Here is a 19499-nt window from a genome sequence, read left to right as displayed (position 1 = left end):
TTGCTACAATGTGCAGACTTCTTTTTATCATTATCCATCTCATCAGGCAAGAAAATTAAAAATTAAAAAGGTTTAAGAGTATTTTTAATTTTAGAGAAGAAAAATATATTTTGCCATGTCTGACCTGAGGCATGGTTAATGTTCTTATGAATTTAAATTTAAAATCGGAGTTCAAAAACTTAACTGCTGTTAAAGAAGAAGAAGAAGAGGGGTTTAAAAGGGTAGTTTTTTGGGAAGATGTATAAAAGATTAGAGGAAGTTATAAGAAAAGAAAAGATAAATATAGAGGGAGGGGGGTTGTAAATTCGCTTAGAGGGAGAGGAAGAAAGGAAGAGACGAGAGGTAAAAAAAAAAAGGAGATAGTATACATATGAATACAGTTGACACATAACAAGGAAGATGTCAGGAAGCGATATTTCATATTTCAGGCCATTTGAAAATGTCTAGACCATGGGGAAAGTTCAACTAAATTTGGTCATATTGTCTATTTTTATTTATTTATTATTTAATTTTTTTTTATATATATAAATTATTCTATTGTTTTGAATTTAACACTAACTTTTTGTTTATATAAGATCAGTTCTACCTTCTTTAGAATCCGAATTAGACTTCATATTTTTTTTTAAGTACTTTCTAGTTATATCAAATCAATTTTTTTTTTTAAATTTGTATTTTAATATGTAAGTTAATATATTTAAGCTTCTCAAATAGTAGTTATTCTAGCTTTTAGTTTGTTATATATATATATATATTATATATATATATATATATATATATATACTAGCAGTTCAGCCTGGCTTTGCTCGGGCCCTATGTATTGTTCATAACTTTATGTGCATATGTATATATTAAAAAGTCTGCATATGTACCGTAATGTCTTTCTATATAATAGGCTTCCTTAACTACGATAGAGAAAGGTTGGTAAGGACAGCAAAGGTCAAATTTTTTTAACCTTGACCCCTTAACATTTATTGTTTTTAGCTCAAATCAATTAAAATGTTTGACCCATGTCCAAGTAACCTACATCTAAAATTTCAGGTGTTTAGACCCAAAATTGGCGAAGGACTTTGGTAGAGTCTGCAAAGGTTAACTCTTTCAACTGACCTCTTGGCAGCAAAATTTTCGCCCAAAACCATTAAAAAGCTTTCTGCATGTCTGAAAACCCTTTATGTAAAATTTTAAATGTTTAGACCAAAAATTGGCTTAATAGTTTGCTAGATACTGCAAAGGTAAAATCTTTTGAACTTTGACCCCTTGGAAGCCAAATTTTCAGAAAAAAAAAAAAAAAAAAAAAAAAAAACGATTAAAAAGCTTGCCCTATATCTGAATATATTTTATGTAAAATTTCAAATGTTTAGACCAAAAATTGGCTGAGTAATTTGGCAGAGACCGCAGAGGTCAATTTTTTAAAAACTTATGACCCTTAACATTTATTGTTTTGGGCTCAAATAAAATTATAAAGTTAGATCCATATCCAAGTAACCTATATCCAAAATTTCAAGTGTTTTGACCCAAAATTAGCGGAGGAGTTTGGTAGAGTTCTCAAAGGTCAAATCGTTGAATTTTGATCCCTTAACAGCTAAACTTTTGGCTGAAAACCAATTAAAAAGATTTTTCCAAATCTCAAGTCTGTAGACCAAAAATTGACAGAGTTATTTGGTAGGGAAGTGTACATACACAGAAAGACAGAGAGACAAAGGCATTTTCACTTTTATAGATAGATAAAACCATATATATATATATACATATATGGTTTTAAATTTTTATTTATTTTGTTTTTATTATTATTTTATTTGTTTGTTTAATAATTATTCATATTTATTATTATTTACTTATTTCTTTTCTGTGATTTTCTTTTATTAAATTTATTTATTTATATTTTTATTATATAAAAAGGATGATTATTTTCCAAGGGTTTTCCCAAGAATTTTTTTAAAATTTCACCTGTAATCTCTACAGTTAGATAATCTTTTCTAAAAAGTCTAAAATGCAAAAGTCAAGTATCATGTTCAATTGTGCTCTAAATTCATTTTCGAATGAACCCGTCCTATCAAAGAACCTACTGTTGATTTTATACACCGAACCCATCTGCTTTTGTGGTGATAATACTTCTCAGATACACTTGTGATGTTAGGCTGTATAAGAGTGTTAACTTTGGTCAAAATCAGACTGTTCTTTCTTTAATCAGATTTTTTTTTGATTAATGATTTTCGATATCTTTTGGAGGCATTCTGGTACAAAACCTATCTGAGAACACTGCCAGACACGTAAAGTACATTTGTGTGAAACTTCATAAAAAATTGGTCCAGCCACTTTGGAGTCCATAAGGAACTCACTCACACACAAAGTGCCTTTTATATATATATATAAGTAGAGATATGTGTAAAGGAGCGTCAAAGGTTGCTTTGATAACAACACTCTCTTACTTGTCTAATTTTTTTTTGTGATTCATTTCTTCAATTAGTTTTGCTCATATTTATTTACCGATATTTGGTCTTTTTCATTCTGTGACCTGAAATCAGAAGAGCCAACACAACATTCGGAGGATTCTGACCGAGTCCCCCATGTTGGATATAAAATAATCTGCTAATTAGGATGCTCAGATCATTTATCTGAGCCTCATAACCTTTATGGATGTTATTTTTTTTTTTAATGGGAGTTTTGTAAGTGTATGTGACACAAGTGTTTATCAATCCGACATGCAACAATAACAGTGCATTATTGAACACCACTCTACGCATTAGATGTTTACAATAACAAATGTTAATCTGTATTTGTTTCAAAGACCTATAACTTGGATAATAAGCATTTCCAGACTTGATTCTTATGGGTACAATTTTTTTTTTTTATCATTATCTAGACAAATAGAATATAACTAGATTTTTTAGTCATTAAAAACAGCAAAAAGTTACAGCCCATTGATTTAAAATGAGTGTTTTATGTCAAACCAATGGTTGCTATTGTTCAATTTGTGCTCATGTTTGCATTAAATACTAATCCCTATTAATTCTTAACTGTGCATCAAAATGGATACCATAATGCATAGTTTGCTGCACCTTATAACAAAAGTTCATATAAAGTTTCAGCTACATCAGACCAGTAGTTTCAGAGAAAGAGCGGAAAGAACAAAGAGAAATATGATACAGACCCTAAAGTTATGCCATGGATTTTCCAAACAGTATAATAAATGTATGTAATATACACAAAGTCTGCCATAAGTAACTACTATATATTTTTCTTTTGTTTGTAACTTCAAAAAAAAAAAAAAAAATTATATATATATATATATATATATATATATATAGGTACTTAATCAGAACTTCATTTATATAGTCATCCACATACATTACTGTTTCGTTGTATCACAACTCATCAGTGTGGCTAGACAAGTACCTTTCCCTAGCTGTGGATTGAACCTACAATCCCTTAGTTGACAGTTGGCAGCTCTACCCACAAGGCTACAAATCGGTGCCCGCAGATGTCCCTCATCAAGTGCTTATTAAACAAACACTTGCCTATCGCTTCAGTGCTCAAACTGCTAGTTCATTTACAAACAAACGGACAGAGAGAGAGAGAGAGAGACAGAGAGAGAGAGAGAGAGAGAGAGAAATAATATAGTATTCAAGATGAAGTTTTTGTCTATAGGAATTTAATTAAACTGTGAATCTTATTTTGTTTATATAAAAGTGCTCAATAACAAGTAGAGATGAATATTTATTTAGAATAAGATTTTATTTATACAAATTTGGAAATGTTTTTCTTCAAATCTTGATCAGTCTCATTTTAACAGTTTTGCCTGACCAAGTCTAACTTGATTGCAGCTGAAATGTGTATGCAGATATGTAGCCAAAAATGTTTGTATAAATAAAAGCATTTATACAAAATAAACAGATATAACATTATATATATTATGATATATTATATAAGATATGTTATATAACATAATATTTATCATGTTATACCATATAAAGTATATAAGATATTCATCATATAACGTATAATGTAATGTAATATAATATAAATGTGTGTTGACGGATGCTGTCTCATCACGTTTACTTGTCCATAACTTTAGAGATGGAGAAACATGAGATAGCAATCATCTGTTATATATATATATATATATATATATATATATATATATATATATATATATATATATATATATGTTATATCCATAAAGGAAAGAGCAATTTCTGAAGAGCTCAATGCATAACAAAGCAAAAAAAATTAAAAGTTTAAAGAAAGAAAACAACCAAAAACTTTAGCCGGATACAATTATTGCAACCCAATAGAGCCTTTTCAAATGAGAGAGTTGTCTAAGATTCGTTTTACAAGTAATGAATGATCTGATTGCTTAGTTGGATGGCAAATCTCAACCAGCTCTCTCATTTGAAAAGGCCCTATTGGGTTGAAATAAATTAACGAGAGTGGGATAAGTTGTGGGTGATTTTTTTTCTTTGAATTTTTTTATAAGATACGCACACACACACACACGTATATTTATTAGAGAATGTCAGATATACACGCAAACACATGCACCCGTATACGCATCCGAATCAAACACAAAGATCAATCATCAACTTGCAACCACTGGAAGCTCAATATTCAGCAAGATCGCGCAGAGTATATATATACGTATATTTGATGGCTTAAATAATTTTCAAATCGTATTCCAAATAAAAAGTATACACACCGGATTAAGAGACTCTCAAAATTTGGTGTTTCTTAATCCTTTCTCTTGTGATATGGAATTAATAACTTACTGAGGTATTTTATAATCTATTCTTGTGGAATTTTGTTTTGTTTTCAGTGGATTTTTTGTTTTTAAAAGATCAGAGTTGGTTTTGTTTTTCTGGGTACTTATGAAAATTCTTTTCTGAAGAGAACCAATTTTTAAAAAAATGTGTTGTTTCATAACGACTTAAACATTGCCATGAAAATAGCTGAAAGCAACTTTAATACCTTTGTGTATTCTTTTTATTTGAAATAAAATTTGAAAATGATTAAAATCATAAAATACGAATACCTATATGTGTTGGTGTGTAATATATAATAAGTTAATTAAAAAGATGAATAATAAAGTGCTCGATTGTTCGCTCTACAAGAGCTAATATAAAGTATTTTATTTGTAAATTATGTTACGCTATCTGCTGGGTGTACTGAGGTCTTATAGATTTCACCATGCTAGGTCTGAAGTTGGAATTGGTTCATAATGGCAGACTAGCTTTTCAGCTGTCTTTTCTTTTTTGTTTTAGAAAAAAAGTCACCACATATCAAGACTTGGAGGCCACTGGAGGATAAGGGTTACTGAGTGTACAGTAGTCAATTGGACAATATCGTAGTAATTGTTAGTAGTGGAAACTTGGTAAATTGCATTACTTAAGGGGACAGCTCATCAAGAATTTGTTCACATTGGACTTGAAGATGATCATATTGTAATCAGCTGGAAAGCAGTGAAACAGAAGAGAGTTCCACAGGTGTGCAGTTCTAAGAAAGAAGCTTTGTTCATGGAATCTACACTTAGGTTTAGGCACAGATAAAGAATGGGGGAAATTTATTGAATCAGTGGTTTCAGCTAGACGAGTGTATTTCGTGGAAGTTCAGCGAGGAAGGATCATAGATTGGAGCTCAGACGAGCACTTGACGAGCTATGAAAATAATGATAAAGCAGAGACAGGCTTGCAACATCTCTTGTGGGAAAGAGTTTGCAGGGAAGAGATAAGAGCATCCCTCACTAGGCTACAAAGTCTATTTTGAATTCTGTCAAAGCAGGATAAGCTCTAGCAGTTCTTGCCCAGATGTTACAACAGTACTCCATCTTTGGACGTACTTGGCTTTTATACAGATAGAGAATTGAATTGGCAGTGAGATATCTACTGGAGCAGTAGAATGATCCAACCATTTTTCCAGTGACCTTAGTAATGAATTTGATGTATGTGTTTCATTTCAGATCAGGAGCAAAGGTTAGATCCAGAAGCTTGTCAAAACATCGAGCCTTCCCAAGTCAAGAGACATTCATTTCAATTGATGCCAGATGGGGATAAGAACATTGATGTAAAGATAGAAGTTCGGTTTTTAGATGCATTAAAATTAACCAGCCACCTCTTTCCCCCATTGCATCACGTAGTCAAGATCAGAGGAGAAAGAATCGGAGAGAACTTGGTCGTTTACGGCCTTTGATGTGTTGCCATAGATGGTAGTGTTGTCAGCATAAATGTCTACAAATGATCTTAGGATGTGATTCGGGAGATCATTGATGTAGATCAGAAAGAGAGTTGGGCTCAGGATGGGATCCCTGAGGGACTCCAGCATTAATACTGTGAGCTTCTGATTTCTACCCATCAACCACTCTTATGAATCTATCAGAGAGAAATGATTTAATAATTAAGACATTTCCAGCTATACCATAGCTGGAAATCTTCTGGAGTAGATCTTCATGCCACACCCTATCAAAGGCCTTTGATATGTCAAGAACAATTACCCTAAATAGGAAGGCTCCATCAAGAGAGTCACTAATCCTATGAGATATAACTTAACACATCTGCTGTAGATCTAGCAGAACGGAAACCATATTGCATATCACTAAAGAGGTCATTTCTACTGAGGTGGTTGACTACTTATCTATTTAACACAGATTCCAGCAACTAACTCATGACATACAGGAAATTGGTCTGTACTGAGAGAGAGAGATGACCGATCACCTGAATTTTTAAATAAGAGGCATACTTATGAGGTTTTCCAGGGTGTTGGGAAGCAATTCTCCTTAAGACAATGCTTAAACAGCTTTGTAAGTATGGGAGCTAGTTTTGGTTGAAGCTTCTGCAGCACTATAATTGGAATGCCTTCAGAGTCAGTTACTTTACTGGAATCAAGGCTTGGTAACATCACGTACAGACCTCTGTATGTCGTATAACATGTTTTCAGACACAGGAGGAAATACAGGGGGTTTGGAAGCCTTGGTCGCTTACTGAAACATGCTAAAGATAATGATGTGCCACTTTAAGCAGGTTTATACTCCAGAATTGGAATGGTTAGATCTATAGAACTGTAATGTAGTTTTGAATAAAATACTTAAACATAAGTAGATGTATCTGAACATTCATTCACACACACACAAGATTTTTATGGGTAGATAATCTTATTAAACATTTAAATAATACTAGACGTAGTGCCATTATTATTATTAATTGTTGAGGTATCTTTTTAGAGTTATTTTGACATATATGATTAGAAGAAAGAAAAGTGTGATTACGAATGGAAACTAACAGGATACACATTAGACAAAACGGAGATAAGAGGAGGGGTAGAGAGATTAAAAAAGAAAGGCGTCTTTCAGTTGACATGGATGAAACTTTATCTTACAGAGTACGCTTGAAAACCCACTTAAAAATTCTCAATGCGGCATCTATTAATTTACATCAACCATCTCTGTGTAAGCAGAAGGAACACAGCCATTATTTACAACTGATGGGTGTTCGATAAGATTGTTTCTCCCCCCCCCACACACACACACACTTTTTTAAATTTAATTCTTTTTTTTTATTCTCGCTAGTAATTTATGGTCTTTTGACCACGTTTTTAAATGATGTTGTCCCTCATTGCTGACAATTATTTTGAAAAGTGTTGGCTGAAAAATGTCTTAGTAGGGGTGTTTTTTTTTTTGGGGGGGGGGTTATCTCTCTGCTCATCCTCTTATCTAATGTGTGCTTTTTTTTTTTTTTTTTTTTAACATTGAATTCAAGTAAAGGAGAGAAAAATTTTTTTTGAAATGTCTTATAGTTTCTGTTCGTTATCACACTTTGTTTTTTCTTCAATAATATACGTTAAAACGAAAAAAAAAAAATACCTCAAAAATTAATAATAATGACATTGCATCTAGTATTATTAAAATGTTTAATAATATTACCAAACTTAAATGCATGTTTAGTGTGTGTATATATGTATATATGTGTGGGTAATGTGTGTGTATGCGTGATATGTGTGTGTATGCATGTGATAATAATTAAGGAAATAATAATCCAATGTAATAGAAAATATAAAAGGAAAAAGCAAAATTTTTTTATATATTTATCAATGTTTCATCTTTATTTGGTCATCTTGAAAAAGTTTTGAAATAAAGAGGAAATGTTGATGAATGTATAAACAATTTTCATTATATATATATATATATATATATATATATATATATATATATACACACACACACACACACACTATGTATATTGTTTGTATGTATAAGCAGTGCTAAAACCAGTTGCCTCAAGAGAATACAAAGACTCTTTTCTCTTAATGTTCTTAAAACATTGGCCATTATTAAGATGATTTCTTTTTATATATATATATTTTCAGGAGAGGGAACCCCCATTTTTTTTTATTGTTTATTTAAAAAAAAAAAAAAAAAAAAAATTGTTGTTTGTTTCCAGTACATTTCCATCTTTATCTTTTTTTTCTTTTTTAAATATATTAAAAAAAAAAAAAAAAAAAGAAAATACTTGTTTGAAAGAGTCCGTCACTTTGAAGAAAGGACATTTTACCAACAGGCCAGAGTACTATACCACAGAATGCTTTAAAATGCGGGCCAAACTGAAAGACGAAGTTGTAATACCCACCCATTATCACTGACCACATCTCCCTCCCTTCCATTGACTCCACTCTTCACTCATAATCACCATATTGTCCACCCGACCATGAAATTTTAGCAAGGACCGTCATCCTCGTTTTGAAAAACCCAAAACAAGTGATTCTATCGATCACCTTTTGAATTTCTTTATGAGTGCCAAATTAGCCTTTAATCGGTCCAATCGACTTTCATTATTCACGGGAATTATTTTGGTCCCAGGGTTCGAACACCGGAATGGAATAGCCACCTGAGGATAGTTTTCACAGTTGGGATGTAACATAGGGGGTGTCATTGGTGATATCGGTAAAGGAGAAGGAGGAGGAGGTGCTGGGGAGAGAGAAATAGGGATCGGCCGTTTCAATCTGCCTGCAAAAGTCATTGGAGTCGCGGCAGACTCAGGGATAGGCGGTGGATACATAGGCGTCTCCCGTCGTATTGACATCATTTCAGGTATGCGAGGATTCACTGGTATAGCCACGGGGTTGATTGGCGCTTCCCTCAACAGCGCTATGTTTGGGGTAGGACACATATTTAAATTTGGAGGAGCCTCCCTTGGCACTGATGCGGTGGGTAGACATGGTTTGAGAAGGTTTGTAGGAGATGCCTCCTTAGCAACAGAAGATACTGGAAGACATGCCTTGATAGGCTTGGGAGCTGCCTTTCTTTGTTTGGCCAGTAGAGAAGCTGAAGACGTTCGTGATGTTGACACTTTTTCCCACATGACCATGTGGACCTCCTCTGGCGGTACAGGTGGTTTTCCAACAATAAATGTACAGATAGGGTTTTGTAGGTCGTCACAGCGGACCCATTTCTTTTCTGAAAAGAAAAAAAAAAAAAAAATTTATTTTATTAAATTCATTTTTAATTAAAACATTTTACATAAATTGTGCAAGGGGGCCTTTATTATTTATGAATAGGAAATTGTGAAGATTATGTTAGGTCTATGTATTTACGAGCCAGTTACAGTCGGCATAATCACAGAATCCGTGGAATGTGTTGAATTCGTTCCGGTGACAAGTGAGAGTAGTGGTAAAAGTAAATATTTAGACAGAAAAATAGGGACTCCTTCCTCTAAAGAGGTTACGATTGTGATGGTGTTGCTTGTAGGATGAAATGTAGCATTATATTATCACGACCAAATGTGTATAAAATGATGTTCAAAAGCTACATAAGATACTGGCTATTAGCCTAGATTTGTATTTGTATGTGGCATCTGTTTTTGCAAAACTATGATACTTTGGTCCAGAGGGGAATTTCTGCAGTCATCTTATTATACATGAAGATTATCTTATAGATAATATAATTTATATGGTGAGACCTAATGGGTTTAATTTAATGACTTGCTTGGTTGGTTGTTTTTGTTTTACGGCATATCAACCTTTTTCAGGTTATTTAATGCTGAATCTAGTTATTTTGAGGAATGATTTTTAATGGAGTATATTTTTTTTTTACGTCAGATTCTATTTAACTCATAGTTGGGACCCTAACAGGTACTACCACTCCGGGTCAAAGTGGACCCGGGAGCAATGGCAATTAAAGAGTGGCTCCACACTCCCCAAAGCCTGCAAGGTGGGGCCTCACCATCAGATATAGTTTTAGGTCATATCCAGGACCTTAATGACTTGGAGTTACAATCCTATTGTTTGCTTAGCATCCATTTTGGATAATAGCCTTATATGTTGGGGTGGCTTTGGATAGAATAGAGATAATGTTAAATATTGTGAAAGTGTAGTTTTTAGCAGTTGAAGAAATAGGATTCAGTCAGGGCCCAGTTTAATGTGCACTAGGATGTCAACAACTTCCTGTGTAGCAGAAGCAGGCGTGATAACATGGTTAAAAGAGGGGGTGGGGCCGAAAGAGAAGTAGAAGTCAGTTGGCAGTCTCCCAGTGAACGGCACGAGTAGAGAATGATAAACTAAAGAACCTCAGATATCTGTAGCTCTGATATTCGCTCTTTGTCACTGGCAGAGGAGAAGGCAGTGTCAACATAACAATAAAAGTTTTTTGTCTTCAAATTTAATGATTTTTTTTTCCTTTTTCAATCCTGGGAAGAGTAGGCAACATGAAGTGGGATTTAATTGTTCAGTTATGATTTGTGGTTGCATTGATACCAACCATATATTTTATTTGATTGAAACTTGTAAGATATTTACATCCCTCTGAGGGAAGATAATGCAACAATAGAAAGTAATTCTCAATCTGGGCTTTATGACCCCTTCCCCCCAAAAAAAAGATGTATTTCAGGAGTGTGCTACTTTTTGTAGCAACAAAGAAGAGGGTTCTTTTTTATATTCAGTTTGCGTAAAATATGAGCAACTTCATGTGAGCACTCCTTGCTCTAAAATTATTTTTAAATTTTTTTAAACATAAAACAATGAAAATTATTTGGAATTTTTTTTTGAACATTAAACAATGAAAAGAAAAACAATTTGAGGTTGTTTAGTTCTTTACTATTGCAAAAACTTAGACACCAGGGTCGGAAAATGATATTGAAAAGTCAGCATCCAGAGTTAATAGGTCAAGTCCTTGGTATTTTGTTATTTTCTCCCTCTCTGCTCCGTTAAGGCCAGCAACATTAGGGATGCTTACTTCAACTAGGGTTGGGAATTTGCATGGAATTTCAAATGGAAACCTTTATTAAATACATGGGAATGGCATGCTCTTGTTCCGTCAGCCATGACTAGCTACAAGTCCTAAGTAATTTGTAATTGTATTGTGAGTGTCGCCCACACCAAGTCCACAAAGACCCGTGTCATAGTTGATAGAGTACTTGATAAAATTCAGTTGTAAAATGTTACACTCCTGGAGGTTGAAATTTCAAATAATTTGAAGAATCCAAAAATTACAAAAAATTGTTAAATTCAAACTGATTTTTATAAAACAAAATTTAAGTACATTACAAATTTGCATTTTTATACAGCTTAACAAATTAAACATTGTAGTAATAAGGTATCCAGTATAGGATATTCCTCCCCAAAAATTGTCAAAGCAGCCCAAAATAGTGTTGCAGATTTTTTTTTAGGCTGAAATTTCTGATTTAAGATTTGGTGGCCATGACAAAGTGGGAGTTTTCGATTAACCTATTTTTAAAACCTAATACGGAATGAGGAACTCTAATTGAAAAACAAAAATCACTCCAAAACACACACACAAAATTGAATCTGAAATATTTTGGACTCCTGACTAAGTTCTTAGCTTTGGTTGACACTCTAAAAGAGTCCGACAAAATAGTAGAATACAAATCCAAAGAATGAGGACAAATCAAGCTTACTTACCTGTATATTTAACCCAAGCCACAAAATGATCCGGGTTGTGAGTATATTGGACGAGGCCTGTGACTTTGTAGCGTTCTTTTTCAATATTAAAATCCAGTTGAGAAATATCTGCTAACGGAATCCCCTTTAAAAAATGTACAAGAAGAGAATCGCTGTACCTGAAGAAGAAGAAAAGAAAAACATGTTAATATAGATGATGAGCAAGGAACAAAAGACCTCAATTATAACAAGTGAAGTATGTATGGTCCCCTGTGAGTGCACAGTGAATGAGGCATAAAAAAATTGACTAAGTTCATCATTTGACCCCCCCACCCCTTTAGCCCTAAAAGTCCCCAGGGGATGTCAAATCCTGGTGAAAATGAACAGTGCAGTTTTAGGCCTTAACATATGTAAATTTGAGTTCTGTACCATACAAAAAAAAAAAAAAATGACTAAGTCCATCATTTGACCCCCCCCCCTCCCACCATTTAGCCCCAAAAGTTCCCAAGGCCTTAACATATTCAAATTTGAGTTCAGCATCATGCAAAACTGCTAAACAGAAAATTTTGGACAAATATGGTAACAGTCCCCAAAATGGAGTGTTTTTATTAGCCCTAAAAGAGTCCTTGGGGCACACACAAGAGTTATCACGAAGTATATAGACAAACAAAATTATATAGAAATCAGTTAGTTACAACTTTTTAGAAAGTTTTATAAAAATCCAAGACATCAATTTTTTTTATTAGCAAAAAGTGTCAATTTTAACCATTTTAACCCGAAAGGCACCCCTAGGGGATAAAACAGTTTTCCCGGAAAATCTGTTCTATTACTTTTTTACTCATATCATGTTTAATGTTTGTGCCAAATTTCCAAAAAATTCAAGGCGTAGTTATTGAGAAAAGTGCGGACAGACAAACGGACAAGGGTGAATTTACAGGTCGTCCCTCCTTTTGTTGAGGGACCAAAAATAATTCTTACGTTTGACTACTCAGTCAATCTGACCTTTTTTTTTTATATATATATTAAAGCCACTCGAGGATAAGGGTTAGAGAGATTTTCAGATAGATGATTGGCCATTACTATGAAAGGACTGAGAACTACACTTAATTGACAGAATGACTCAACAGATATTTGTTAGCACTGAATTTGAAAACGACCATGTTGCAGTTTGTAAGGAAACATTTCCACAGTAACACGTTCCACAGGTGAGAAGTTCTTGGAAAGAAACATATATGTATATATATATAAATTGATCATCACGCACCAAGGCCAAACGCAACTTGAGGATAAGGCTTAGTGAGATCTTCAGTTGGATGATGGAACAGTACTGTGAAAGAATTGAGCACAGTGATTAATTCACAGGATGACTAGATTTGAAACTAGACATGAAAATGATCATGCTGTAGTCTGTAGGTAAACATTCCTGTGGTAACGTGTTCCACAGGTGGGAAAGTTTCTAGGGACTATTAAATTCACAGGTAGTCCTTAGTTGTATGTGTATCTCAATCAAGAAAGATAATGACGTTATCGCTGTAGTTCTTGTAGGAAGGTATCAACATCTTCCCACCTAGTATTTCCATCTGGTACTGACTAGACTCAACATTACTCAACTTCAGTAATCTAAAAGAGAATGCTTATCTTGTAAAAAATATAAAGTTAAAAGCAAAAATTTACTTTCTTCACTCACACATTTATACTAACAATAAAAATTGTGGAATCAGTAAACCAAAAACTTACCATAATCTATTATGTACCTATTTACTATGCCTCCCCACGGGACAGAGTTAGACACCAGGGTCGTTTTTTAACGTGGAGAAAAGGTACAAAAATAAAAATTGTCTCAGTTGTGAAGGATTTCTCCTCTACCGAAAGAGAACAAGAAATGGAAGTGCAGCATCTGCAGAACAGATACTACACTTTGATCTTGACCAAAAGGCCAAGTGTAGGGCAGTTGCTTTGTGTGTGTACATAGATGAAAAAAAAAAAAAAGTTTCCTTCAGTCTTGACAGACTATGGATACCCACGGAAAAGGGTGCCTGCACATGAAATTTTTGTGGCAAGAGTTGTGCAATCTCTCCTGAGTCGACATTGTTGCATACCAGTGGCAAGTGGAGGTTCAGGATGATTGAAAAAAATGCCAAGATAAACAGAAAGTGCATACAGCGCCTAGAATTCCCAAATGGTCACCCATCTGGTACTAGCCAGGCTCAACGTTGCTTAACTTCGGTGATCTGACGGAAACTGGTGTGTCAACGTGATTACACTGTACATACATACACACACACACTAGCAGGCAGACCCGACATTGCCTGATCATCAACAAATGTTTCACATTCCCATATTTTTACTGTCATCAAAATTGGTGAAGTTGTCCATTTTTCAATTAAATCGATCGATTGCTTGCTCTAGTTGGAAAAACTTGCAGTGCACCAGAGGAAGCTTCACATGCCTCTCACAATCACTTAATCCACAATACATTGTAGTTAACATTGCACTGTAGAGAACCAACTGTTGATTTTATAAAAAAAATTTTTTTACATATAATAGCTTGAATTAAAGTTTAAAATGCAAAAGTCAAGTATTATACTTCAATTGTGTTCTAAACAGAAACATTCATTTTGAATGCGCCCCTATCATATCAAAGAACCTACTGTTGATTTTATATGTCTTGTGTTTCGGCTTGTGTGGTATGCACTTGTTATGTTAGGCTGTGTAAGGTGTTAACTTTGGTCAAAATCTCCTGTTCCTTTTTTCATCAGATTTTCTTGATTATCAATACTTATCGAAGACACTGATACAAAACCTATCTAAGAACACTGCCAAGCACATAAAGTATCTTCCTGTGAAATTTCATAAAAATCAGCCCAGTTGTTTTTGAGTCCATAGGGAACAAACTCACACACAAAGTTCCTTTAATAGGATATATATATATATATATATATAAATAAAAAGGAACCAACTGAGTTATGTGTTCATCAATGTTTCATCTTTATTTCGAGAAGTCTCGAAATAAAAATGAAACATTGATGAACACATAACTCAGTTGGTTCCTTTTTATATATATATATATATATATATATATATATATAATCTCCTATTAAAGGAACTTTGTGAGTGTGTGTGAGTTTATTACCATTGGACTCAAAAACAACTGGGCCGATTCAAATAACTGAGTTATGTGTTTATCAACGTTTCATCTTTATTTCGAGAAGTCTCAAAATAAAGGTTGAAACGTTGATGAACACATAACTCAGTTGGTTCCTTTTTATTTCTCTATTTCATCGGAATACTATTTCCATTATTCTCATCACACACACACACATATATATATACACACACACACACACACACACACACACAACTAAAATTTAAAAAAAAATTCACAACAAACACCCACAAAGTTTGTATATTCTTGATCACCATTGCCTGGAATAAAAATCAAAAATTTATTAAAAAAAAGTATTCATTCTGTGATCCTAAACTAGCATAGATTTAGTCAGAATTCTGTTTTCCAACCATTTTATGCACTAAAAGGAAAGTAATTGATTTTTTTTTTTTCATGAAATTAATTCTTTTATGTTGACATATTTCTCAAATTGTCTGTGTGTATGTGCATGTGTCTGTGCTCAGATAGAGGAGTGGGTGGAGGAGAAAAAAGGAAAAAAGGGAGAGTGGTAGAAGTAATAATAGAAATGTTACAATTTTGTCCTGGGCAATGTCAGATAGGCCTGCTAGCAATATTTAATTGCTAAAGTTATTTTGGTGATTTTTCATTAAATGAAGTAAAGTACAGGGTGTTTCAAAAGTCTTGGGAACATTACAAATGCGTATATCTCATGAACTATTTCAGGTAGAAAAATGAAACTGGTGCCATTTTAAAGCTTGCTTAATCAAGTTTTTGGTCATACTAATGATTTTCGTCTTATCTTTCCAGGTGCGGTAATGGCGTTCTCTAAACAAGACAAGGCATTTTGCGTCCTCCAATTTGCAAAGACTGAATCGTGGACATGTGTTCAGCGTGCATTTTGCAGGAAATTTAAAAAAGAAGCCCCTGAAAGGAAATCCATTGTCAGATGGCATGCTAAATTTGTGAAAGATGGGTGTTTGTGCCCAAGCAAGCGAACAGGTCGCCCTTTAACTTCAGAAAATGCAGTTGAGCAAGTTCGGACAGCCTTTCAGCGGAGCCCCGGTAAATCAGTGAGAAGAGCCAGCAGGGAACTTCAGCTTGCTCCAGCAACTGCCTGGCGTGTCTTAAGGAAACGACTGCAAATGGTACCTTACAAGCTCAAGTTGGTCCAAAAGTTGAAGGACACTGATAAGCCACTTCGCCGTGACTTTTGCATTGCAATGCAAGAGAAGTTGGAAGATAACGGCTTTGATGACCGGCTTGTTTTTAGCGATGAGGCGACCTTCCATCTGAATGGCAAAGTTAACAAGCATAACACACGCATATGGGGTACTGAGAATCCTCATGAACTTCTTGAGCATGAGCGAGATTCACCAAAAGTGAACGTGTTTTGTGCAATTTCCAAGAAAGGTGTCTATGGACCGTTCTTCTTTGAAGAGGCAACTATCACTGGTGAATCCTATTTCAACATGCTGGAAGACTGGTTAATGGCTCAGTTGGAAGAAGCAGAATCTGATGACTTCATTTTTCAACAAGATGGTGCACCACCACACTGGAGTCTTAGAGTAAGGCAGTTTCTTAACACAAGGCTGCCTGGTAGATGGATTGGGAGATCTGGGCGAGGTGAGGACGTTCTCATGCCCTGGCCTCCTAGGTCTCCAGATCTTACCCCGTGTGACTTTTTCCTTTGGGGCTTTGTCAAGCAACAAGTCTATGTGCTGCCTCTTCCAAGAGATATTGACGAACTAAAGGCTCGAGTAACGGCAGTTGTGGGAACCATTGACGTCAAGATGCTGGAACACGTTTGGCAGGAAATGGACTATCGACTAGATGTCTGCTGTGTGACGAATATTGCTCATATTGAGCAACTTTGAAGATTCCCCACAAAACTTGAAACTTTAACCTTTCCAACGGTACCAATTTCATTTTTCAACTCCTAATAGTTTTTGAGTTATTAAAAATCGTTATGTTCCCAAGACTTTTGAAACACCCTGTATTTTTCAATTTATGTAATTCACATAATGAAAATGGAATTCAATTAAAGGGAAAAACAGTTTACTTAGTGTCACCTTCTGGCTTTGAAATCGGAAATTGACTGTTCAAAAATTAAGAAAAAGAAAGATTTTCATAATTTTATAGCACATAGATTTTGACAGAATTTTTAATTCACTTGTTTTTAAACATTTGGTTAAGAGCGTTAATCAATTTTATTTTAAAATAATGCATAATTGCCTAAGAAAAAAAAATGTACCCCCATCCTTAAAAAAATTTATTTGATTATTTGTAATAAAAAAATTACAATTATAAAACCAATTTTCTTTTCTTTTTTAGTTTATAATAAAAATGGTGAAACACATCCTACCTAAAATATAATAGGTAATTGTTTTTGGATAAACGTTGATTGTCAAATTCTGATTTAAAAACTGGAAACCATCATTAAGCAAACTTTTTTACTTTACCTGCAAAGTATGCTCTTTACCAGTTGAAGATATGTCCTTGACAATCAGTCCAAGAGGGACTTTGTTGTCAGGCCTGAAGTATCGTTCTATTCACGTTTCCAGGCTTTACTTCTCTTTGAGAAGGGGTTAGTTTATTGCTAATTGCTTTAGGCATTCCAACTGGGAAATGCAGACGGCGTTGCTCAGAGATTTTTTGTTGTAAGCCAAAATGCGTTAATCCTAAAGCACTGGTTTTTCAAAACCACAGCTGACGTTGTGTCTAATCTCCTGAAGAGGAGGTAAATAAAATAGTCGAGTTATCTATGCTATTAATTCTAAAATGTTTGTTTATTTATGTGTGTGTGTGTGTGTGTGTATATATATATATATATATATATATATATATATATATATATACACACCAATAAAACTTTTGAACGGATGCACTGAATTGAAAAATTCTTTTTTTTTTCCCTGAAAGGTGTGAGTCCATAAATTATCCTCATCTATATATGGTTCATAACGAACAACGCCGAGTCACACAAAAAGCCAGAAATAAGGTTTTTGGGCGGTTTCGTGACATTGTCACCGGGATTTAGCACAGTCGCGGTAACATCTTTCGGCATATGGACAGGACTTGTGGCGCAATGGATAACGCGTCTGACTACAGATCAGAAGATTCCAGGTTCGAATTCTGGCAAGTTCGTAATAATTGTAACCATCATTTTATCCAACATTTACTCATTATCCTTGCCCTCAGTTAGGGTATTTTTTGTTTTGTTTTTTTTCAGTGATTTTGTTTTGTGCATATGGGAATTTCCCATGCTCAGAGTTCACAAGGTAAGCATTAATGGTATTGATTCGGCGTTGTATATGCTGACGATAAAAATATCATTTTTCAAAGACAAGGGAGATAAATGTTGTAAAATAATTCAGAATTAGCTCCCCTACATTTTAAGGATGTTTTATAAAGATTATTTTTTTAATTTTTTGGCTAAAAAACGTTAACATCACGTTTAACACTATAAATTATTTATAGGTTTTGATTTTAAAGAAATGTTTTTCAAAGCTATACGAATACATGTTTTTTTTATTGCATAAGAATTCAATAATAAAAAAAACAAAGAAAAGGAAAAACAAAAAAGAAAACTGAAACGAAAGAAAAAGGCATAAAAAGAAAAATAGACAGAAATAATGAAAAGAAAAAACCGAAAATAGAAAGGAAGAAAGGGGGAAAAACAGTAAAAATATTATATTTACAATATAAAGATTAGCTAAAAAAGAAAAAAAAATTTTTTTGCTTACTTATTGGGTTGAAGAATCCTTCGTTGTTGCTGACCATTGCACTTGGTGCATTTCACAATGTGCAGCATACAAGTAGCAGAAAACTCTGGCGCCGCTTCCAAAGTTGGTAAGATTTTATTATGACTGAAAGTGAAATAAAATATAGAAATGAGGTATATTAAAACAAAACAATTCTGAACATCTGGATTTTTCATATACGTAGGAGGTGTATCAGAAATTTTGTAGGAATTTTTGACACCCCTAACACGAAACTGCGAATAAAATATAAAAAACTCGTAATTTCTCTTTTAAAAGTGGGGTTTTTATTTTCTTTATGGATTATACTTCCAACATAAACTATTAAAGTTGTTTTAAAAGTAATAGAAATATATTTTTTTTATTTTTTAAAAAACTAATGAATTTTACGAACTCAATATTTTTCAATTTTTAAACTTTAAAAATCTATCAAAATTTTTCTATTGATTCTATTTTTACGATATTTTCAGGGTCAATGTGAAATTTTATGCTCTTTCCAATAAACCGAATATAATATTTTAAACAAACGTTTTTTTTTTTATTCACGCCCCCCCCCATTTTTAAGTGTCTATTAAAAAGTAAATAATTAATTTACTCACCAAAGTTTTATACATCACAAATTGAAGAGAAAAGGTCAATAAATAATATATTCAAATTTAAAACAAAAAAAGTAGTGTTTTTTTAGAAATTTACCTGTAAAGTTCGAAGTTTAAAACTTTTTTTTTTTAAACCACGTTGTT

General features: G+C 33.6%; 1 protein-coding gene, 1 non-coding gene and 1 pseudogene across 2 annotated transcripts in view; 1 reads left to right on the top strand and 2 right to left on the bottom strand.

The window, feature by feature from the left end:
• Positions 1 to 8604: 8604 nt before the first annotated feature.
• The window catches only part of LOC145266401 (uncharacterized), a 109335-nt gene continuing 98440 nt past the window's right edge, over positions 8605 to 19499 (bottom strand). The window contains exons 4-6 of the mRNA XM_080122047.1: positions 18745 to 18867; positions 11896 to 12053; positions 8605 to 9436 (exon numbers count right to left, since the gene is read on the bottom strand). Of these exons, the coding sequence (XP_079978173.1) occupies positions 8751 to 9436; positions 11896 to 12053; positions 18745 to 18867 (967 nt within the window). The 3' untranslated portion in view covers positions 8605 to 8750. The remainder of the gene's footprint in view (positions 9437 to 11895; positions 12054 to 18744; positions 18868 to 19499) is intronic.
• LOC145266864 (5S ribosomal RNA) lies at positions 14029 to 14145 on the bottom strand (annotated as a pseudogene).
• Positions 18073 to 18145, top strand: Trnac-aca (transfer RNA cysteine (anticodon ACA)). Its single transcript has one exon. It is a non-coding gene; the product is annotated as a tRNA-Cys (tRNA).

Source organism: Euprymna scolopes, chromosome 41, assembly GCF_053919585.1.
Source record: "Euprymna scolopes isolate OS-2025 chromosome 41, ASM5391958v1, whole genome shotgun sequence".
In the NCBI taxonomy this organism is placed as follows: Eukaryota; Metazoa; Mollusca; class Cephalopoda; order Sepiida; family Sepiolidae; genus Euprymna; species Euprymna scolopes.
The sequence above is the reverse complement of the archived record's forward strand: the minus strand, read 5'-3'. Positions and strand labels throughout refer to the sequence as shown.